Raw genomic sequence first — 24,177 nt, 5'->3', positions numbered from 1 at the left:
TTGATGATGGGGAAAACTGGAGTACCCAGAGAAAGTCCATGCAAGGAAGGGGAGAAAACATGCAAACTGAGGCAGTAACCACTGTGCCACCAAGTTAGTTTGCTGAAACCTTAAATGGGGACAGTAGACTGTTAACTTAAATGTATCTGAGTTTCCATGATTATACTGTTTGCATATTTTGTCAACATTAACAAATAATTTATCAAGGGTTTCATTACATGAATAATCACTTGTAGTTGACTGCAGACTTAAAGGTCCAGTGTTTAACAAAGATCATTGTTGAGTCTTATTCCTCATTGAATAGCCCTGGGTTTAGGTTAATCCCGGGTCAACATTATGTGAGTGAAAAGGGGCTAAATTATGCTGGGGACAACTGTTAGCCCACAGCTAAGAATATGCAGTCAGACAGTCTGAGTCAAGTCATACTTTGTATAAATAACCAAAAACCTGTTCTGTGGTGGTGCTTGACAATGTAGTACTGTCTAAGGCCAGCTAGGTGATAAATGACTCCTGAGGTGATGCTGTGAAAATAATTACCTGTGCACACCTACAGTATGATCCACAACTACCCTATCTGACGATTGGGTTGAAGTGGATTGTCACAGAACATATATAAACACTCAAAACTCATTTATTAGTTAGCAGTGTTTTTTTTTTATTTTTTTAAATGTTTTAATTAATACTATTCTTCCCTGCGCACTGCCTGTGGGTTCTCCTTTATTCTATATTCAATCTTGTGCAGGCTATAATTGTCCTAACACCGGCTTGCTGTTTTCTTCCCTCCACGGGAGTGACGGAGGAGTGTTAGATGTACATTCCTACAGAGGTATGGTCTGTGGAGGTACAACAATGAACCACAACCCCACCTAACTCAACTGGACAGACCTGTCATATCCGTGAGTGCATGAGCGAGACATTCTGCACCCTAAGCCACGGATGGGAACTGATTGACACTGAATATTAACAAGTGGGATGTTGATAAATAGACTGAAAATGTTACAATAATATATCAGGCAACACGCTGTTCAGTGGTGAGCTAGAGTTCCGCCTCACACAGCCACACCGCGGGGGACTGCTACGCTGGAGCTGGAGCAGTGTCAGCAGTAGCAGGTCAGGAAGACCAACTGTCAAGGAGGAGACAGGGATCAGAACCGGAAAAGAGCAGTTTTCGGCACCCTGGTGGAATACAAAATCAATTTTTTGACAGAGTCGCGGCAGTACCGCTGCCTGTCGTCGAGTTGGCACCAACCTTGTTATTTAAACTTGCAACATCAGCAGATAACAAGTCGTTAACGTTAGCTGCCCTACCAGCCGGTTAGCCGTTCCTAGGTGTTGTAGCAGCTAAGCTAGCTTAGCTGTTGGCTGCACGACTACCAGCGAGGAGCTTCCAAGATGAGGCTGAAAGTAGGATTCATTCTACGGAGTTTGCTTGTCGTTGGGACGTTCCTTGGTCTAGTGGTGCTCTGGTCTTCTCTGTCCCCGAAACCCAGCGATGAAAACCCTTTTGGAAAACGGGTGAGTTGACAACAGCGAACAGTTAACCCTCAGTGTCAAACAGAGGGACGCACAGGGAACAGTTATCAGTGCTAGCATATCTCCAACCCTACACGCCATAAATGTATGACAAATTTAGCAAATGTGACTGGACACTGAGGGGGTCGTAGTAGCACATTAGCATCTTCATCATCAAAACCATCACTCCTAATGTACCTAAGTACGAGACACGCTTTCATTCAGATGTTGGGCTAGCTTTACTACATTGGTTGTCATGGAGATTGGTTCCTAGCTAGCCACAAACGCTAGGTTAGCTGTCTTGCTACCGTATTTGAATGGATAGACACATTTGGATGTAAGTTACAGTTGTATCGTCCCTCGTGTGTCACCTGCATTGTTACTATTAACAATACAAATCAAATCAAAATCATACACATCATTCCAGGATACATATCCGCATATGTCAGCACAGGGCGGAACTGTGTTGTAAGGTAACAGCTCCATGAGGGAAACTTTATAAAGACAGTTTTTGAATGATCAGTTATCATCAACAACTTTCTTGTTATATAAATGAGACCGTCAGATTATGTTTCCTCTTGTTTTTGCTACGGAAAACATGTCGCAACTAACATTTACTTGAAAGCAATGACAGCAACATGATGAGGAACCCTTGGTAAATAGCCTATTGGTTTGTGGTGTGGGTATTTTCTGAAGAGCAACTTACTGTATTTATAATGGATGTTGTGCTACCCACATCTGAAAATGATGCTATCATTAACACTAGCTGCTTCTAATCTGAAAATATATTGAAATCATATTAAGCCTATTGTATTAAAGATTGTGACCTAAATGCTTTGCAAGGATAGAGAAGATTGTTGTCTTTTCTCTACTCTATCTGTTTACTGATCTAGACATCAGCATTGATGTGTACATGTCTGTGAGTATGTACAAGAGAGTTAAAGTGTGTGCCTACAAGCTCTCTCTTTCTTCTCCACATATCATACAATGTCCAACAACAGAATTTACATTATATTTACATTTATTTTGTGCTTTCTTGTACCCAATATTAATTTATTAGGTTATTGACATGCCATCTGGATAAACAGTTCATTTTGTGTTGTCACATGTAACTCAGGGTATTTGTGAGCTGGTGGAGGAAACTTTAGGAGGAGCAACAGAGCAGGAATCTCTCTCCCAGGACAGACGGACAGACATGCAACAGTTGTATGTACAGAGCAGTCCAACATAGTCAAATTAAAGTTGTACAATCAGGACACAATAATTCATAGAAGTCACACAGTGAGCCCCCATAGGGTTCAAGGTTTACTGTTTTTTCAGGAATTCAACGGTGGTTCACTTCTTAGGAGGGTACACCACCAAAGTAACTTCTGCTGCACTTCTAACCTGCTTTGGAGCAGGTTATTTTCAAAATAATGATCAGTGCATATAAAAGCACCTGGAAAATACTTTGTCATTGACAGAAGATCAAATGAAGCTCAGTGTGCAGAATGTTAGCAGGTACTACTGGCTTCTTCATTTAATTTGATTCCTGTCAAAGCCATTTCATTTTTCTTTTGTATATTGGTAATCATCCTACAACAGACTGATTGAATCATTAAAGCCTTGTTGCAAGATCAACCTTGTGTTATGTTTTTAGGTTGTGTGAGATTGGGTCAGACTCTATTCAGCAAAGGTGCGCCCTTTCAAACACATAAATGAAAGCAAAATGAGCCTTTAAAAGTTCCATAGGCTTGTTCATGATTACAAACCCACAGAACACGATGTGCACTCACTCCTTCTGTGGGGTACTGCTTGTCACAGGCTCATATCTCTCTAATTAACCTTCCCAAATGATACATGTAGCTGCTTTGTGCTAAACCAAGTGTGTTGTGTTGTCATGCTCACTGTAACTTCACTTTTATTATTTCTCATTCATTTCTTTGTCCCAGCAAATTCTAACCATGGTATTATTATTGGATTAATTGCTGTTGTGTATCTGTAGGACCCTAATACCCTCTGTTGTAACCCTCCAAACAGGATGACAGTTTGTTGCCCAAAGGAGACCTAGTAGATCAGTTTAAGCCTGTGGTGCCATGGCCTCACGTGGAGGGGGTGGAGGTTGACCTCAACTCCATCAGACTCAAACATGGTGAGACACAGTTTCATTTCTTAAACTGAAAGGAAACTGTAACGTAATTGTCCTGAAAAAGACTTTTATTGACAGTGGCTAAAGCAGGTGCAAGTGTACAGGTGAACTGCTATTTGATAGGTCTTGATACACATGCACATGTTTTATTTGTGTGACTTTTACCAGCAAAATGGGTTGGCAAGCTAGTTTTTGGGTAAACCTTTGTTTCTGGTTATCATCTTCAGGAGGTGCCAACAACCCACAGAACCCTGACCAGCAGCCCAACCAGAAGCAGGTGATCCAGCAGCAGTATGTGACATTCAAACCCCACACTCACACCTACAGCAGCCCTGTACTGAAGAAAGGTATCCTGGGAAACCTCGAGCCAAAGGAACCGGAGCCTCAGGGCGTTCCTGACGGTCCTGGAGAGGGGGCCAAGCCTTTCATTCTGGGTCCTGAGTACAAAGATGCCGTCCAGGCTTCCATCAAAGAGTTTGGCTTCAACATGGTGGCTAGTGAAATGATCTCACTGGACAGAACCATCAATGATATACGCCATGAGGAGTGAGTTCATACTGACAACAAGTTCACCTCATTTACCTGATATCAGCCCTAGATTAGAACTTTATCCTAACTAGTTAAAAATGTGCTGTTTGACACAGATGATCTGGTAATGTGAAGGTTTTACAGGTCCACTCTTAAGTCTCCTGAGGTGCTAGCAGATGATCGGGGCTGCCCTGATCATATAAAGCACATTTGATATTTGCGATTCAAAATCTGGATGACATCAATATTTTCGGAGCTGTAACACAGTAACCAATGAAAGAGGCCTCCCACAGCAGCTGACGGTGCTGCCAAAGAAAAAGGTAAATATTGTAGCCCTTGGCTAACGTTAGCTAGCATACTACTGTCGTCAGAAACATAAAATCTCAACTCCAGTTCTCACTGAAGAATAGAAAACCTGTGTTGACCTTGTCTCCCCATTCATCCAGACTTGTTTAACCTCCTGCCTTTTCTTTTTCAACACTGCACAAAGCAAGTATTTCCAGGCTTATTTTGTGCAGTGTTACATTTGGTGTGGTTTGGTTAACAACATGTTCAATATTAATACATTTTGAATAAACATTGAACACCGCTCTGTGTCGCAGTAGGTGCGTGGCTTCAGCACTGGGGCTTCATGTACTGTAGTAATGCATTGCGGTGAGAAAAAATAAAGGAAGAAGGTTAAACGAGTCTGGATGAATGGGGAGACGAGGTCAACACAGGTTTTCTATTCTTCAGTGAGAACTGGAGTGGAGATTTTATGTTTCTGTCGACAGTAGTATGCTAGCTAACTTTAGCCAAGGGCTACAATATTTACCTTTTTGTTTGGCAGCACTGTCAGCTGCTGTGGGAGGCCGCTTTCAAAAACAATTAATGAATTCTTCTTCCTCACTTTGATTGAATCTGTCGTTTCTCAAATAACTTCAATCAAAGTGAGGAAGAAGAATTCATTAATTGTTTTTCAACGTTTAACTCATTAATCTGCAAATACACACATACACACACACACACACACACATATATGCAGTCACTTGCTCACCTATTGTGTAATATGTGGATCCACACCAGCCCAATTACGTGGTGGTTAACTTGTAGTTTAAGCACACCCAAAGACACACAGAAGCCACAAAGGTGTGACTCCTACACACCCCACTGAACAAACTAGCTTCATCTGCTTTTAAAGAGACAGAGTAAACAGGACGATCTAACCGGTACTTTGGATTACAACATCATGGATGCATTGTTTGCCATCACTTTTCTTCACTGATTCCCACCCAGGGTTATCATAAGCTGTAAAATAAGAGGGCTCAGTCCTCAAGTGACTCCACTATTTTTTACCATTGCTTCTATGTTAACATCCAGCATTAAACACAGAGAATATCTAGCCTAAAAGGAAAGGAAGGCATAAAAAAACCCCTCATTTACCCTCCAATATAAGAGCACTGCTTTTCATTGCATTGTTGAAAACAAAAAATGAGCACCGACAAGTCATTTGCACAACGTGTCTCAAGTAAAGTCATGATTATTTTACATTTCAAGTCCAAGTATGTTATCAAGTAACTTATTTTCTGGCAAGTCAAGGTGAAAGTCATCAAAACAGTAGCTGTGTCCCAATTCAGGGGTCCTTCGGAGGTACCTTTGAAAGCCGCGTCAACCTTTGTTAAATGGGACGGTCTAGCTTTCGGAATATTTCCTGGTTGCGTCACCAGATGTTCCCGCCCTTACCCTTACGTCACGATTTCTGCCGCCCCCGGCCTGCGTAGGTGAAAATACAAGTAGAGAGTTTGACTGAAAAAAGTTGTAGGTTTTAAGGTCCCTTGAAGTTTAATATATCTGGCGATGTTCAAATGAGTAAAAACTGAGTATAAACCCAATTCCTACATTTAAATGTCAGATCTGCACCACTTGACGTCGCCATTTTCTCTTTCTTTCTTCGTTTTCGGGATTGAGCAGCTGTGCGCAAAGAATCTTGGGATACGGGAGGCCGCGAAAGATAGTAGCGGTGCATTCTCCAAAAAGAGGGAAAAGAAGGCTGCATTTGGAGGAGCCTTCGAATTCGGACAGCCTTCGTGCAGCGTTGTGACGTAATTGGCCTTCAAATGCGTCCTTCGAAGGATGAAGCCCCTGATTTGGGACACAGCCAGTGACTTCAGTCATCTCAAATCTATTCACAATGACTCAAGTCCACATTTCTACCCCCTACAGGCAAAACGCATTAGACAACAGCAGTGTACATGCTGTGTTTTAAACATTACAATGCTAAGAATCCACAAGTGAATGACACGTGAAACTGTATGTCCAAACACACCTTCCACTACAAGACTAGCAGCCAGATACAAATTCATTATCATTGTGTATTAAGGGTGTGTCCATATCTATGATGCCTTACAAAATTGTGTGTTCTGTTTTATCACATCACTAACAGTGTGCTGAAATGAGTGCACTGACAGTTTAGCTTTATGAGGGCAGACAGGTGATCTTCTGTGTCAGTAGTCTGTCTAAGCCCAACTTAATGAGTTAGTGGATGTTCAGACTGGAAAAGGATTTTTTTTTAATTAAAACTCTGGAAAATTATAACAGCTCTAACAGAAGCATTTAACTGTGATACAACTTCCGCCTCTCATGGCAAGTCTTGAATTAAGTAGTAGTAGTTTTTATACAAAGCAAATCCAAAGAGAGCCTGGTTCCATATCTCCAGTTTGTTCAATGATTCAATTATGTAGGTCTGTTGTTGTGATCATAGACGGCTGTTTCCTCCAGTTTGAGAAACAGTCATCCAATCAGAGCTTTGAAGAATAATAATGGGGATATCATCTTCCTTCATAGCTAGTAGCTTAGTATCCCGCTGTACTGATGAGAAGTAACAACAGAAAAATGGAAAGAGAAATGGAAAGAAGTGTGTATGTGATTAATTGTTGTTATAAATCAACTTACAGAGATGACGATTCTTAGGTAACAAAAAACAGCGATTGTTGTTTTTAGGTGATTGTAAATTAATAGAAACATCTAACTATAAAGCAAGGAATGTCTGTCTGTCTGTCCGTCCTGAAGTGTGAACTGTTCATCCAGCTTCACATTTGGCATGTTTGTTGCTGAGGACCCAAGGAAGTGCAGTGTCAAATTTGGTGCAAATTTGTACATGCAATATTCAAAATTAATATTAATGTTTATATAAATATTTTGAATTAAATGTGAACACTGCTCTGTGCAGCAGCGGGGGTGTGACTTTAGTGCTCTGCAGAAGACTGTGTTCACACTACATGACTTTCAAATCTGAACCGATTCCAAAGATTATCTTCCTAACCTTAAATATGCATGCACTACAAAATTTTAAAATATTGGCACATCACACTCTGCAGAAAGGTTATGGCACCAGAGGGAGTAATGCTCCACCTCACATAATCTAATGGGGAGGCAGACGTAGACAAAAGAAATATTGTGGTGCAACAACTTACTGCAGTAACACAGATTTTCTATTCTTCAGCAGGAACTGGATTCAACATTTTACGTTTCTGTCAACAGTAGTATCCTAGCTAATGTTAGCCTCAAGGGCTGGCATGTCAGCTGCTCTGGGATGCCTTTGGCTTGGAAAAGTTAACTAGGCCTCATTGAAGTTCCACTTATTTCTGCACAGTGACATCTGGTTGCATATTTGCACTTTTCAAATGGGAACCTGTAACATTTCAGAATGAATGTAACTGATGTACTCTTGGCATTGTGCCCCACCTCTCTAGGTGTAAGTACTGGCATTATGACGAGAATCTGCTGACCTCCAGTGTGATTATAGTCTTCCATAATGAAGGCTGGTCCACACTGATGAGAACCATCCACAGTGTCATCAAGAGGACTCCCAGAAGATACCTGGCTGAGATAGTCATGATCGATGACTTCAGCAACAAAGGTGAGCTTGCTTTCCTCCATACTGTGTAGGGGTTGGAAACATGTAATAATTTTGATTATCTCTTGAACAGTTCAGCATCAATGCAAAAAAATAAGTAATCAGTTGTTAGAGGGCTCCTTCAGCACCGGTGTCTGGCTAACTTCTGTCACTACTGCTCAGTTCTGTCACCATGGTGAAGCCACATTTCTTTGCAAGGTTACTGTGGTATTTATCAGCTCCAGCTTGTTTGTGCAGTAAAAAAGAAACGTGTTTCATCCTGTGAACCAAGACAGAAGGTCAGAGTCTGGATATGATTTTGCTTGTGATACATGAAATGTCAAGTTATATGCACACTTATTTGTTAACTGTGTTGTTGTCATCAGTTTCTCACACTAATAAGAAGATGGATATATATACTAGTAAAGCAGAGTTGATGAAGACGAGTTTAAGACAGTGAGATAAGCAGAGATAATCTGACCTTGTTTAAAGATTACAACTTGACTCATTGTACTAAATCCAAATTTTGTCAGGTGTGAAATATATACCTCTGTTGGTGGTTTACAAAGTGAAATATAATGGTGTAACATGTAGTGTTCACAAGCATTTTCATCACAGTGTCTGTCTCTCTCTTTGTCTCTCTCTCTCTCAATTCAATTCAAATTCAAAGGGGCTTTAATGGCATGAAAGTTTAACAACGATGTTGCCATTACATTTTTCCCCCTATACCACAGTGTAGAAGCCTCTAATAGAGCTTTTCATGCCAAATAGAGTCGAAAGCTTTCTTGAAATCAATGAAACAAGTGAATATTTTATCATTTTTTGTTTGGTGTACATGTTTGTTGATTAAAGTGTGAAGGGTATATACATGGTCGGTGGTGCAGTGTTTTGGGAGGAAGCCAATTTGACTTTTACTCAAGATGGAGTGTTCCTCAAGGAAATCTAGTATTCTTTTATTCAGAGTACTACAGAATAATTTACCTAGACAGCTGCTGACACAGATGCCACGGTAGTTATTAGGGTCTGATTTGTCCCCACTCTTATGAATGGGGGAAATGAGCCCTTTGCACCAGATGTCAGGAAAACATCCCGACTGTAATACAATATTGAAAAACTTTAACATTGCACCCTGCATCTCTGGGGTGCTGCATTTGAGCATTTAGTTTTTAATGCTGTCTGGACCACAAGCTTTCCTCGGCTGGAGAGATTTTGTCTGTGTGGTCAATTCTTCCCAAGTAATTGGGGAATCAAGGGGGTTTTGGTTGTCTTTAATTGTTTCTTCTAATGTTTGGAGTTTTTCTTGTGTAATACATTGATCTGAATTGATTTAAATTTATTGGTATGTCTTTGTACAGATTTTCAAAATGTGCTCTCCAGATGTCACCATTTTGGATGGGTAATGTCTGTTGCTTTGTGTTGAAATTGTTCCACATATCCCAGAATTGATTTGATTAATGGCATTCTCAATATCTTAATAATTTTGCTTTTTGTGCCTAATCGTACATCGTACACAAAATTTCATTGTATCTAATGCCTAAGGCTGGGTTGTTTGGTTGGCGATGTTTTTCATTAGCTATTTTTCTCAGGTCTTTTCTGACGGTCTTGCATTCTTGATTAGGGATGCACCGATTGCCATTTTTTGGGCTGATTCCGATTTCCGTTTTTTAATGGAGTTTCACCTGCCGATACCGATTTTAGCCAATTCCGATTTCATTTTTTCAAACCACTTTACAGCACACAGAGATTTATTTTCTATCTTTTCTTTAATAGAACATTTTAACATAGAAATACAATCAACTTTTCAGTAATGTAATGTTTGTTAAAAGAAATGGAACAGGTGAACAGACAAATTCTTCAAGTCTAACTTAAGGTGCAATATCAAAATATTATGCTTCCCAGTGTGGTACATTCACACACTATTAAATGCACTGTAACTGTAACACTATAAAATAGACCTTTATAAATTATGGTGTGGGAAATTCACACACATCTTAAAAGTGCAGTGTTATGGAACAACCATTTTCTTCAGTTCACATCCAATATCCAACTAAAAATACAAAAACGATTGTCATGATACAGTTGAACATGCTGCCATCGAACATAATTTTCAAATTTGGAAAACTAAACTAACAGTAATGTGTGACATTTTTTGAACAAATAATCGCTAGAAAAAAGAGCTATGTAAATTATGGTTCATTAATTAATTCATCCATCAATAAAATAAGCTTAATAAATACATAAATAAAAGTATAAATAAATAAAAAACCAACATGGGGTTAAGAACTTCTCGATGTCACTAAACCTTCTCCGTACTGTCTCCAACAAGGTGGCTTTTGTAGTGCCTACTCCGAAGTCTGTATCAGCTCTTTTCTCCAAAAACCATTTCAGCACGGGGATGGCTGGAATGACGTCTGCAGCTGTTGCTGTCGATGAACTTATTTCCTTTGTAAGTTCTTCGAAAGGAGCGAGGAGAGTGGTCATGTTCTCAATTAACCCCCACTGGTGCGTAGTGAGAGTGACAGATAGCTCATGATCCGTAGCGAAAGCCCCTAGCGCACATCTCTGCTCAATCAGCGATTGAGCGATATAGAAAGTGCTGTTCCATCTTGTGGTGACATCTTGCTGCAGGCATTTCCTCGGTTGACCGAGTTGATCCTGGATACCAAGAAGTAGGACGTAGGCCTGTGGTGAGTGTTTAAAATAGGGATGCACCGATTGTGAAATTCTGGGCCGATACCGATACCGATGTTTAACATAACAGCTTGGCCGATTGCCGATGCCGATGTTTTTTCTTTTTGTGATTTATTCCTTTTTTTGTGCCACGGAAACATACAAGTCTTTCAGCTCTTCATCACACTATCCTTGAATGAGCACAAATCCAATCAGACCAATTTATGAAACAAAAACAACCTTTAATGTCACTTTCTTGTTGAAAGAAAGATAACCTTAGTTCACATGACAAGTTCTTTTCTGAAAAATAACTTTCAAAAACCCTCTTGGACTGCTAACTAATCAATGAAAAGATTGTTTCAGTACTTACATTGCCAAACAGAATTATGTGGTTTTAGCCTGATTCAGATTCCGAAAACCCACGTCCTCCACTACAGAGAAAGGCTGGTCATCTAAAGTGATGAACTCCATCACCTTGTTCGTTATTTGTTTCGCTTTGGCGCTGTCTGGAGGCATCTGTTTGGCTTTCTCAAACGCCGTGTCAATTGAAGGCTGAGTCTTACCGGAGGTGGTTTGTGCTTTCTTGGTGGCTTCATTTTTCTGTTTTTGGTCAGCTTGCAGGCTGTACACCGCCTCGTGCCTGCTTTTCAAATGTCCAAAGAGATTTGTTGTGTTAAATGACTTTCTAGCAGTCCCCCCTCTTGAAATCTCAATGGAGCACGTATTGCAAACTGCATAACGCTGATCTTTCTCCGAGACTGTAAAGTATTGCCAAACGACCGCCATCTTCTTAGTTTACTCTACTGAGGAAAGTGCGCGGGTGCCCTCTTCCGTAGTTCGGCAGACTATTACATCTCAAAAAAAAAAAAAAAAAAGAGTTTCTCCATGAGCACAGCGTTCATGCCACATGTAAATCAAGATATAATCATCAGCCACGGCCATCGACGAATGTCATTGTTATTTGCCGATGGCCGATGGCAGTAAACGAGGCAAACATCGGCTGATACCGATGTTCAGCCGATAAATCGGTGCATCCCTAGTTTAAAATGCCCAATCATTTTCCTCACATTTTTCACTAGGTCAATGATGCTTCGTTGGGACCCTCGTTCACTTCCAACTGTAATGTGTGCGCCATGCAAGGCAAACTTGCCAAGCTGACTTGTCTTAGTGCTAGCTGTAGCTTGGCGTTTACCTTTAGCCCCTGAGTGTTGGCCTTTGCTAGCTTCGTCAAACTTTGCAAACTCCGCCGGGTGATGTTGTTTTAAGTGTCGGATGAGATTGGTTGTGCCAAAAGTTTTTGTTGTTGTCCCTCCACGCCCAACTTTGTCCTTGCAGGTGTTGCATATTGGATACTTATTGTCTTCTTCACTCACGCTGAAGAATTTCCATACAGCTGAAATGTTGTAATCCGCGAGGTCTGCTCTACTACATGTGCGTGCACATGTGGTGCTGATGCTGCGCGATTTTGATCATGCAGCGCGCGAGTGCATTAGGACCGGCTTACAAAAATCGGCCAATTCCGGTCACCGGCCGATCAATCGGTGCATCTTGATAAAAACCATTTGTCAGCGTTTTGCCTTTTAACAGGCTTCCGTTTTTGTTTGATGAGGTCAGCTTTAATAGCTGCCTTATGAAATATCATATTGATATCCTCAATGGCCTTGTTTACACCATCTCTGGTAGAGACATATTGGTATTGGTCATATATTGATATGTCATTCATCAGATCAGGTGAGTTCAAGGCCATAATGAATTTGTCTCCACCGTCTGGGGCCCATCTGTAAGTAGGATTCAGAGTCTAGGTTGTTTCGACGGGTGACGGTTGGTGTGGTAAACAGGGGGGCCTGACCAAATACATGGTTGTTGCCCTGTGGGTCCATGACATCAGGTTCGATTCCTGTTCGTCCATTCAGATCTCCAGTTAGAAGCATGTTTCCCTGGACCTGAAGTAGGCAATTTCTGAATGGAGAGTGTCAAAAATGTCTTCTTCAAAATAAGGAGAATCTACTAATCTACTACTAATATCTCTCTCTCTCTCTCTCTCTCTCTCTCTCTCTCTCTCTCTCTCTCTCTCTCTCTCTCTCTCTCTCTCTGTGTAGTCCATCTGAAGGAGCGTTTGGAGGAGTACATCAAACAATGGAACGGTCTTGTTAAAGTCTTCAGAAATGAAAAGAGAGAAGGACTGATCCAGGCCAGGAGTATAGGAGCCAAGGAGGCCACTAAAGGACAGGTATCTTATGATCTTACTGCTGCTGCTTCATGACCAACATACAAAGTTTCACATACAGTTTCTACCTCTGGGCCCTCAACTTGAACCAGATGTGAAACACTATAATCATCAGTAGTTGATCATTATTATCATCATTGCTGACGCCATCACATTCTCCTTTAACAGAGAACATCGACATCAGTGTTTATGTGCGCTTGTTTTCTAGGTACTGATTTACCTGGATGCACATTGTGAAGTTGGAATCAACTGGTATGCTCCTCTGATTGCTCCTATTTCAAAAGACAGGTAACACGCGCGCACACACACACACACACACACACACACACACACACACACACACACACACACACACACACACACATAAAATTAATCGGTAACAGATCACATTTATTTTACTTATGGTACACTTTCTCTATATAGTTGATTAGTAATCTACTGTGGATGCATGTGGATGACAGTTTTTACACATGACATTATCAGTCTGTATCTGTACTCAAACACTCAAATTTGTTTTGTGATCTTACCTTTATTCAAAAACTAATGGGTCACTGTGCAGCCCATTAAAGACATGATAATCCCTATGTTACATATAGTCCTGATCAGTAAGCGATTTGCAGGTTGCTTGTATTTTACAAATGTCTACACAGTTGTTCCAGATGTTTCACTCAGTGAAAGTTTGTGACCAGTTGTCCGTGAGTGTATTCCACGCCTTGTGGCCCACCAGGCATAAGTTGACCCCTCACCAGGCCTACGCATTGGGAATTATGGGCAAAATGTTTTTTTGTTTTAAATATTGCTTCAGGTCAGGTTTTGATGATGGAAGGAGAAAGGTGAGGGAGTGCAGCATGTGGACAATGTACAAAGTGCACACGCTAGATCTGGCTTGTAATTCATCTTCAAAAAGTATTGTGATACTTTTAAATTGTGAAATAAGTGTAACATAGGCCTAATTTTTGATATGTTGTTTTAAACTACACTTACAGTGGGGCAGCTCAACTGAAAATCTCCCCAGCGACATCTGTACGTTCAACCCACACCAGTCCCCCATCAAACGATACTTGCCACTGGGCTGAATAACTTTTCCAGGGGAAAACCTGTCTTGTTTCTTATTACTACATTAAATCTGCTTTTGCTTGCAGCTCTGAAACCTGAAACATTTTTCTGCCGGCTGAGCGAGAGGTTTAAAGAAAACATCTACATTGATTTTGTTCATACATGTTCAGCAACAGTGTTTTAGTACACCTGTGCCGTTCTATAGCATGCATACAGTGTATTTATGGATGAAAGGGTCAGATCACAAGTGCAAATAAGCATCATTCATCAAGACACTTATAAGAGATGTCTCCACTATCAATATACTAATAATATTTATCTATACCACAGCATTGAGTACTGTATCTGCTGAGAACATTTAAGGTATTGTATATTCTTCAGGAATTATCCTGTGATATGACTTGCACCTTAATTTGCAGTGCATTTACCACCTCCTGAAGGGCTCTCTAACAGTGGTTTCAGTCCTTCAGTAGTGTATGAGCCACAGAATTGTAAGGTCTGCAACACTTCTTATCATAATACAGAACAAAAATGATGTGCTGTCAGATTTAGTAATGACTCAAGATATGTCTGAGCTCTATCTTTTCAACAGGGCATCAAAAGGAATTCCCTCGTGTGTAGTGTTCAACTCATCATCACAGCCCAATACAGACAAAAGTGTATGTTTTTTTTGTGTGTGTGTGTGTGTGTGTGTGTGTGTGTGTGTGTGTGTGTGTAGGACAGTGTGTACAGTGCCACTGATAGACTATATAGATGGTAATGAGTACAGTATGGAGCCTCAGCAGGGTGGAGATGAGGACGGCCTGGCTAGAGGAGCATGGGATTGGAGCCTGCTCTGGAAGAGAGTACCACTTAGCGAGAGAGAGAAGGCCAAGAGAAAACATACCACCCAGCCCTACCGGTACACACACAGCAGTCAGCATGCTAACATTCATCCCTGTTCTGTTTGTGTCTCCATCTCCCATCCCTTCATCCCACCTGTCCTATCTCCACTGTGTCTCGCTCTGTCTTGGTCTCAAATACCCCACCCCATGTTTTTGCGTTTTCACTGGCATTGCCATCCGTATTTGCCTGTTCTTTTTCCTGCATGTACACCATGCCTACAAATCCCCCCCCTCCCCCATGTATCTTGTATGCATGGTCCCACCCCTACTCTGTCAGAACGGTGTGTACGGTGCCTCTGATTGACTCCATCCACGGCCAGAAGTTCACCATTGAGCCCCAGGGTGGAGGAGACCAGGACGGCTTTGCTAGAGGAGCCTGGGATTGGAGCATGCTCTGGAAGAGAGTTCCTCTGGGAGACAGAGAAAAGAGACAAAGAAAAACTCGGACTGAGCCATATAGGTACAGATGTCTGACTAATCTGGACAGCTTCAACACAATAGACAAACACGTCCCAACTAACTGTGATAGATGCTAATGATGTATGACAATACCTCAACTAATTTAAAGAACTGCTAATCAAAAACCAAGTGGTCAAAAAATACAGAAAATCATCTCATGGCAGCAATAGAAATATTAATAGATGTTCCTAAATAAAATTATTAAATATTAATAGATGTTCCTAAATACAATTATTAAATATTAATAGATGTTCCTAGAACATCTTAATTAATGTTGCTCCAGGAATCATTTTAACTTACAAAAGAGTGACAAAGTCTTCTTCAGAGGAAGCTGTTGTGGTTGAATGGGTCAAATACAGGACTCTCACCCAAGGGACCGGGGTTTGTATCCCATTTGGAACAAACTGTTCCACTGCTCACTTACTGTTTTTACAGTAAATTCACTTATCACTTCTCTTTTTTCAGTTGTCACAGGCTTAGGCACCAAAAACACTTTGTTAGGTTTAGGCAATACAATTTCTTGGTTAAGTTTAGGCAGCAAAATACCTGGTTAAGTTTGGTAATATGTAAATGTAATTGGTCAGCTGCTATGACAGCCCTGGAGCAACATTAATTATGATGTTGCTGGAAAAACACCAGCAGAGCAATATCAGACCGTGCATATGGGTACCACCAGTTGATCTTTAATACCAACTCTTATTATATTTACATTTGGGAAACTTCACATATATAAACAGTCTAATGCTTGCTGCATAACACACCTAACCAACTAAACCAACTAAATGTGATGGGGAGTAGCTTACTACTGTCCTGTCCACTGACTGCCTCTGTGCTTTAATGTTCCTACTATTTGGAGTTAATATTTGTTTTGTGGGCCCAGTTTGTTTCATTTAGTGTGATTTATGGGTGCTGCTTTTAGTCTGACATTCTGATGTTTTCAGTGTAAACTATTAAGGGCAATTTAGCTCATCATTTCCAGTGTTTCTGTTAGCCTGCTTGAACCACAGGGAGTTGGTCTATGACAACTTAAAAGCCTCCCAAGAGAAATGACGGGTCCTACTCTAAAAGCTGTAGGAGTGGTTGGTTTGTGTTGGGACATTTTTTCGGGTCTACAGGGGTGCTTCTGGTGTGAATCGGGTTCGGAATGGGGCACCCTCATCCCCACCATCCCCCAATCACTTTCTCATTCATCATGTCTCCCTGTCAGTTTTTCTTTCTCAGCGTTGCTTTCACTAATTTCTCATCATGCTTGGACTTTGTTTCTCCGTCAGTCTGATCTCATGTGCTCCTTGTTCTCATTGTGGTTATTAATACAGTAACTGACTGACTGAATGCTGTATGTAAAGGCAATGCCAGTGTTTATGCAGAAACAAACTGTTAAATGTCTGATTTTATGACCAAGCTGAAAAGAATAGACGAGAAGATTATTGACTTTTACAGATCCCAGGAAAACAGAGTAACCTTTAATGTGAAGAATTATGTTGCAATGATGCACCTGTTTTAGTGCGTTTCTTTTATGTATGTTTCTGGGTGTGGATGTGTGTGTCTGTCTTTATACCTGTAGGTCTCCAGCCATGGCGGGTGGTCTCTTTGCTATAGAGAGAGACTTCTTCTTTGAGCTGGGTCTGTATGACCCTGGACTGCAGATATGGGGAGGAGAGAACTTTGAAATATCATACAAGGTAGGCAAGGAGTAGTCCAGTTTGTACACTGTGAGACTGAATGATCTCACTCACTGTTTAACCATTAATGTACATTTCTCTGTGTATATATAGATCTGGCAGTGTGGTGGCCAACTGCTCTTTGTACCATGTTCTCGTGTTGGCCATATCTACAGACTTCAAGGATGGCAAGGCAACCCTCCACCTGCACATGTTGGATCGTCACCCACTCTGAAGGTAGAATAGTTCACGACTACAACTCTGCGTGTGACTAAAACACTGTGTGTAAGCATTGTTCTATCTGTGCCCACTTATTCTGTTAAGTGGGCATGTGTACAAGCAGTGTCTGAAATTAACTTTTTCACTCACCTGCCAAGTTGACTGGCAGATCAAAAAAAAATCACTGGTTAGCAAATGTTTTTTCTGGCCAAAATAAAGAATGTTTTGTTTGTGTCATAAGTGCACTAATTTCAGTACGTATCGTTCAGATAGTATGTAAGTATGAGTAAGGAATAATGTTGGATACAAACTTAAAAAAGAGACCAGAGCTAAATTTGAAGCAAAATTATTTTCAGAAATTGATCAGAAATTGACCACAAAAAGTAATCAATCAACAATACATTTATACATGTTGCTCTGATTGGAATGTTACAAATCTCTGTGTAGACTGCAGTAAAATCACACTCTCAGTGAAGATGGTGATCAGCCCAAATATTTTATTAGTACATTCCATCTCTCACCTTACTTTCCGTCTTCATGTTACTCTGTCACCCCCTGTGGCTGTAGTAGAAAAAGTCTGCATGGTGGGAAATCTGACTGAGGTGTGCACACATTTTTTCATAAATATCACTTTATGTGTGGATAATGGTGTATGTATGGATTTTGTATGCATCATCTGGTGTGCAGTTACAGAGCCACTGCAGCACCAATTGGGTGTACTGTAACATCTAACATGTAGGCCAAGTAAATGTAATTGGTTATTATAGCATATTTGTCATGCAGTATGAAGCATAATACTGTGTGTGTGTGTGTGTGTGTGTGTGTGTGTGTGTGTGTGTGTGTGCGTGTGTGTGTGTGCGTGTGCGTGCGCGCGTGTAGAACTATGTTCGAGTGGTGGAGGTATGGTGGGATGACTATAAGGACTACTTCTACGCCAGTCGTCCTGAAACTCTCACTCTAGCCTACGGAGACATCAGTGAGCTTAGACGCTTCAGGTACAACACACTGTACATACAACTACATATGCATGCTTTGTGTTTTATTTTTGGTAGATATTTGGACTTCTAATCCTTTGTCATACCTGATCACACTTTTCCATGTCGCTGACATTTTCATTTTACTACTACAATTACCCATCTAAAGGCACCTGTACACTGCCTCAGAATCAGCAAAAATCGTAGGATCACAATATCACACTCGAAGAAAAGTCCACAGACAGCTGATTTGGAGCTTTGGCAACCAAAACTGGACTGTGTCCAAATTCTGACAGTATCACAAAGTTAGGGCCAAATCTTGACAATGTGAGTGCTGCTACGACCTACATCTACAAACCCACCAATCAGAATATTGCATGAAATAACACAGAACATAAATACAGATATACTTGCCATGACCAAAGCTTGTTTAGTCATTTAGATACATTTTCAAAACATAAGTGGTGGAGATGGATGACACATGTTGATGATATGTCTCTGCCTACACTTACATTTACACTATAGTCCACCACATAATCATTGCACAACCTGACATGCCTCGAAATTGATGTGATACAGTCTGACACAGCCAAAACTTCCCAAGATCTTGCTCTTTATGACGTTGAATGGACTTTGAAGAACTTTTAAGTGTTGGACAACACAGTGAATAAGCTTCACTTAATGTTTCGTAAGGAGAAATGTCTGCAACAACGTTAAGTTTTTATACTTGAGCTCCTTAAAGGGTTAGGAGAGTCTCAAATCATCAAATTATCAGTTTTAATGTTTCAGAAGAGACATTCACACATGAGCGAGCGTTTATATTTGTTTTTGTTTTCCTGGTCATATCAGTTGTGAAATTGTTTCGCACTGAAGTTTCAACATTTGAAATAATAATTAAATAAGCAGAAATTTCATGCAATTCCTTTGCTTATTCTTTAGAAATGGTTCTGAAACTCATGTATTATTAGCTCACAATAAAAATGTAAATGATTGTTTTGCTGTTTGTTGGCTGAACTTTTTGTCAGGGAGGACCATCGATGCAAGAGCTTCAAGTGGTTCATGGAGGAAATAGCTTATGACATTCCAATGCACTACCCTCTGCCTCCTAAAAATGTAGAATGGGGAGAGGTAGGCACTCACAGACACACACACACAAAGACACTAACACACACACACACACACACACACACACAGCATGTTGCGTAACTGTTTCTTTCATGGTTGTTAGATGAGTCCTTTTAATCATTTTGTGTGTGTGTATCCTGTCTATGTGTAGATTCGGGGCTTTGAGACAAGTTACTGTATCGACAGTATGGGACACACCAATGGAGGCAATTTGGAAATAGGACCTTGCCACAGGATGGGTGGTAATCAGGTAATGAAACAATGGGGCTTCTGCAACAGCATGGAAGTGGGTCTGGTCCGCGCTCCTGATTTTGAGCTGTTTGGAGCATTCTGACCCAAAGCCTGTTGGTTCTTAGCTGGAATTAAAATATGGCAGCTTTACCTTGACCTGAAGTATGAACTGAAATGGACAGTCATATCCTTGATACAAGAGTTCTGCTCAAACCTGGTGGAAAAGTTCACTAGCCCGTTGTTCCAAGATTCTTAATCAGAGCTGGTTTAAGAAGCTAATTATGTGGAAAAGGGTTATCAGTGTCTCAATTGGTGCATTGCTTTATCTCCCGTAGCTCTGTTCAGTGCAGATGAAGATGATCTTGATCTGGTTTGGTTCAGTCTTTAGCTTGTAGGGCAGAGTATAGTAAACTATATGCAGCCTGTCTGATGTACTTGAGACAATAAAAGTCCTTTCTTTTTCTGCCCCTGTCTTAATTTGCCATGTTTAATCAGAAATGAACTTTCCTTCCTGGTTTAAACACTTACAACTATTTATTGTAAGAGTGTAAGAGTAGTATTTGTTTTTATCCGACAGGTTATTTTCTTCTTCTCTCAGGTCAAAGTGTGCATAGCTGTCTACGACCTAGTCTTTCTGTTTTACTTTTAACTACCACTAGGATTCACCACAGTCACAGTCCTTTCTTTATCTTACAGATTGCAGCATTTCAAGAAACATGTCAGTGAGCAAATTATCTAGCAAAACCTAAAACAGACAGATTTTTTGCTTAGTTTGTACAAAACAAAGCAGCAACCAACTCTGACGCTCTGTCCGAATCACTCCGTGTTTGCTTTATGGCACACTACATTCACCAATGGTTACCATTTAGCTGTTAGAGTTAACGTCATCTCTAATATGATACGGTAATTATGATAGGAATGTTCCATCAGTCACAAATGTCCATAGACACGAAATGAACAGAGGTTTTGTTCTCTCTTTGTGAATGTGAACCTCTGCAAATGAATGCACTTTTATATGGACTGTGTGTCTGACAGCTTCTTCTGCCAGCTAGCAGGTTGGGTTCAGAGTTAAGAGGGAGTTTTCACCATGACTTGGCTTTCAGTAGAGTGATGGTTGCTTTCTGGAACAGACTCCTGACAATGTTACAGAATCCAAAGAATGCAGATTTTTCCAGTTTTTTCGTGGCTGTGGTCAAGTTTTGCCTGATTTCAATGAAAACACTGACCCAATTAACTTAAGGTTGGGTTGTGTGTGTGTGTGTGTGTGTGTGTGTCTGTCTGTCTGCATGTGTGTGTGTGTGTAGTTGTTCCGCATCAATGAGGCCAACCAGCTGATGCAGTATGACCAGTGCTTGACCAGAGGAAGTGATAATTTAGCTGTCATCATCACACACTGTGATCAAAACCAGCACACTGAGTGGAAGTACTTCAAGGTGAGACACGCACGCGCACACACACACGCACACACACAACACAACACAACACAACACACACACAGACAACACACACTACTGATCAAAACAACAAATCTCTTCTTTACTCGTATTTGACTTTGCTCTGTTCATCAGCACACTGATCGATCTGATACAGACTAGACAGAAAGTGGAATAAACAAGAGTAAACCCACTGCCCCTGTTTTTTCTGTCTATCTAGGATCTCCATCGGTTCACTCATGTGCCAACAGGTAAATAAATACATTATTTTTTACATGGAAAACTGTTGCTGACAATCATCATGTTTCCAGTAGAGGAAAGATCAGGGAGTCTTCATTTTGATGAAGTTATTTCAAATAACTACAGTTACTGACTGTCACACTCCTGCTAATGTGGTCTTTAGTACTGTAGTTTGAACTGGAGCCGCTGTCATCCAAGTGGATGTGTATCCATGTCAGCGACAGCTGATAAGAAACAACTTGCAGCACAGGAATGTCAGAGATACAGAGTGGTGTGCAATTTGCGGTTTTATTTGGTGTGAATGTGTGCATGCTTTTGTCTGTTTGATATAATTTGGTGAGATCGTAAAGGCGCTAATGGACACATTGTGCAGTTGCTTAAACTAGATGAGCTCCAATATCCAAAATAGATCCATATTGGAGGCCACCTCCCACTCAGTAAGGTTCTCCTCCAGGGATCTGTATGGAAGGAGATGTAAGGGAAATTAAATATTCCTCCTGTTTCTGGGGACTTCTGCAACAGGAATACCAAACACTAGTAGTAATGTTCATCTGTGTTCTCCTAACAGGGAAATGTCTGGATCGCTCCGACCTGCTCCACAAAGTGTTCATATCAGACTGTGACACCAGTAAAACCACTCAGAAATGGGAGATGAACAACATAGTGGCTGTATGAAGACGGCAGGGAGCTAGGAGAAGAACATGGTGACTGTATGAGGACATACACACTGATTAACATACGCCAAGAAACACATCCATGCTGTAAGTTTACAGATATCTCAAGCTGATATTGTCCTTTCAAAGAAAACATGTTTTTGATATGAGCTAGTCAGTGTCAGTTCACCTCCGACATAATGAAGCCAGAATGGTCCAATAAAAAGATACTAAGTATCAGTAGTTAACATCTTCAACCCAAAACTGTTCAGTATCGGTATTCGGCATCAGCCAAAATCTGCCTTTGTCAATCTCTGGTCCATATGCTCATGCATTATACCAACACATACACTCCAGATGGTAGAAGAAGAACTGTAGTGGCTGAAGCAACTAGTCCTCAGAATGACCTGTTGAACAAACACTTAACTGGAAACATGTTGCGCTCTGTCTCTGTCTTTCATTGTGTTTACACATGTCTCTCTCTCTCTCTTCTTTTGGGCTCTCAGGTCTTTTCTGAACCACTACACTGATTTATAAAATTAATCACTTCAATTCAAACTATTGAACAGTCATGCTCTCATCGGACATTTTCAATCAACTGTTAGCCAAACTGATTAACTCACTCACCTTTTTAGTGGTGGAGGATTCAATCACATCATCAACCAGGTGAAGTGTTGGTACATACACTGGCTGGCATCATGTTTGCTTCTGTCTGTGAGTCAAGGACAGATTCAGGCTCAAATAGTCAAGAACAAGTCATTTGATAGATGTATTAAAGAAAGAACACTTGACATGTAAAATTGACAGCCTGTCAGTCTGCCATCTGCTTTTTAAAGAGCCATCAGGCAAATGTCAAAAACAAAAAGGTGACCAAAGTGAGAGAGGCTGTCCTCAGATCACAGGGAGGTATAAGTAAAGCTCCTACAGGCACATGCTGAACAATTTACCGAGGACATATTGTATTATATTTATTTTTTCTTCACATTTGCACTCCAGAGTCTGTGAAGGGAATTTAATAACCCAAATTCAAGTGCCACTTTTAGCTTGGAGCTAACGCAGTGAGCTAACAGGCTGAATTTGGTTGTTGAATAGGCAGAATTTAATCACCACACTGTATCAAAAGCCTGACCAGGGATAAAAAGCACGGAAATGACAAAGCCAGCAATGCTTGTGTGTTCCTGCATCAAGCTTCATACAGCGTTAGTTTGTCATTCCGAGTGGGCCGTGTCTGACTGTGTCATGCCCTCCCACAAAACACTTTGAAATGGACAACAGCATGGATAAAAGTAACTATATTTTCTTAACTTTGATTGGTTGCTGATTACTTCTCTTGTCCTCAACTGACCTAAATCCAACTTCATCAACTTCTACAAACACTAAGATGCTTTAGAGGGACTTAAACATGTTGAGAGAGCAAATCTGTGAGAACAGTGATCTGCCTGCCTTACTGACAGTCTTGATGAGTATTTCAGTAGCTGACCAGTTGACTGTGAATTAGTAACTGCCTGTCTGAAAAGGGGGAGGGATTAAAGAAAATGCTGGATCATTGGGGTGGGGAATGATACCAGCAAGAAAAAAAGACTTATTTTTGGGAAACAGCAAATGAAGAAAATGTGACTGCTTTTTTGTTTGTTTTTGCAAGGGAAAAGGGTTTGGTGTATGGATGATCATGTATGCAATGTTTTATACAATGTAAATAGGTTTCTTTGTAAAGACGATCATGATGCATTTTGTGAGGGGCCTTGAATGATGTTGTAAATATCTAACTTATAGCAGAGTTTTAATATGGGCTGAATGGTGGGTGATGGAGCAAATAAAACACCTGATTTTTATTACTACCACTGTGTTTTCTTTGTTATTGGTATTTCAGAGGAAGTCACTCTACTTTGAGATGGTGCTGGAGTGGGGTCATTCAATTCAATTAAAAAAACTTTATTTGTCCCCGGGCGGCAATTAAAGGCATGTGGAGTAGTTGTACACAGATGTCGAGGTCGTACAGGGTCATGCATACTATCACACCACAATGTCCCATGGATATTGGTAATGTAGGCATCATGTTTTGTCAAGGATGAACATTTTGTGGAATTAAAAGGACGTTACCCAGTTTTAACATGTTTGTTGTGCTTGGTAATGTGTAACGTCTAAAACCTGAAAAGGACAAAAAAAATCCAAGTGTCAACCTACAGCCTCCAGTCAACACATCTGGATGTTGCCATGCATTTCCCTTCTCAAACAGTAACGGACCATGCAGGCTACCTTCAGTTAAGGACTTCAAGTCCAGCTGTCAACGTAAGAAACTCAAG

At 40.7% G+C, this 24,177-nt stretch overlaps 1 protein-coding gene across 4 annotated transcripts; it reads left to right on the top strand.

Moving 5' to 3' along the window:
• The first annotated feature begins 722 nt into the window (after positions 1 to 722).
• On the top strand, positions 723 to 23,715 carry galnt7 (UDP-N-acetyl-alpha-D-galactosamine: polypeptide N-acetylgalactosaminyltransferase 7). 4 transcript variants are annotated; one of them, XR_014624152.1, is made up of 17 exons: positions 723 to 1,515; positions 3,532 to 3,643; positions 3,868 to 4,186; positions 7,900 to 8,066; positions 12,812 to 12,942; positions 13,148 to 13,227; positions 14,714 to 14,896; positions 15,157 to 15,339; positions 16,903 to 17,020; positions 17,114 to 17,236; positions 18,098 to 18,213; positions 19,218 to 19,320; positions 19,469 to 19,567; positions 20,853 to 20,981; positions 21,202 to 21,232; positions 21,790 to 21,982; positions 22,381 to 23,715. XR_014624152.1 is itself a non-coding variant. In XM_084374245.1 (16 exons), the coding sequence occupies exons 1-16, from the start codon at positions 1,393 to 1,395 to the stop codon at positions 21,894 to 21,896; spliced, it is 2,124 nt and encodes a 707-aa protein (XP_084230371.1). In that variant the 5' UTR covers positions 723 to 1,392; the 3' UTR covers positions 21,897 to 23,715. The 4 variants fall into 4 exon arrangements, 3 of the variants coding, with proteins under 3 accessions (XP_084230371.1, XP_084230373.1, XP_084230372.1); XM_084374245.1 differs by having other exon boundaries at positions 21,790 to 23,715; XM_084374247.1 differs by lacking the exon at positions 14,714 to 14,896 and having other exon boundaries at positions 725 to 1,515; positions 21,790 to 23,715.
• Positions 23,716 to 24,177: the final 462 nt, after the last annotated feature.

The sequence above is a fragment of the Pagrus pagrus genome (genome assembly GCF_965226575.1).
Source record: "Pagrus pagrus genome assembly, chromosome: 2".
NCBI classification, from domain to species: Eukaryota; Metazoa; Chordata; class Actinopteri; order Spariformes; family Sparidae; genus Pagrus; species Pagrus pagrus.
The sequence above is the reverse complement of the archived record's forward strand: the minus strand, read 5'-3'. Positions and strand labels throughout refer to the sequence as shown.

Coding starts and splice junctions, on each gene's coding strand:
- galnt7 (XM_084374245.1), top strand. CDS start 1,393: ATGAGGCTGAAAGTAGGATTCATTCTACGGAGTTTGCTTGTCGTTGGG. Junction 13,228..14,713: donor GCTCCTATTTCAAAAGACAG/GTAACACGCGCG, acceptor GTGTGTGTGTAG/GACAGTGTGTACAGTGCCAC. Junction 20,982..21,201: donor CTGAGTGGAAGTACTTCAAG/GTGAGACACGCA, acceptor CTGTCTATCTAG/GATCTCCATCGGTTCACTCA.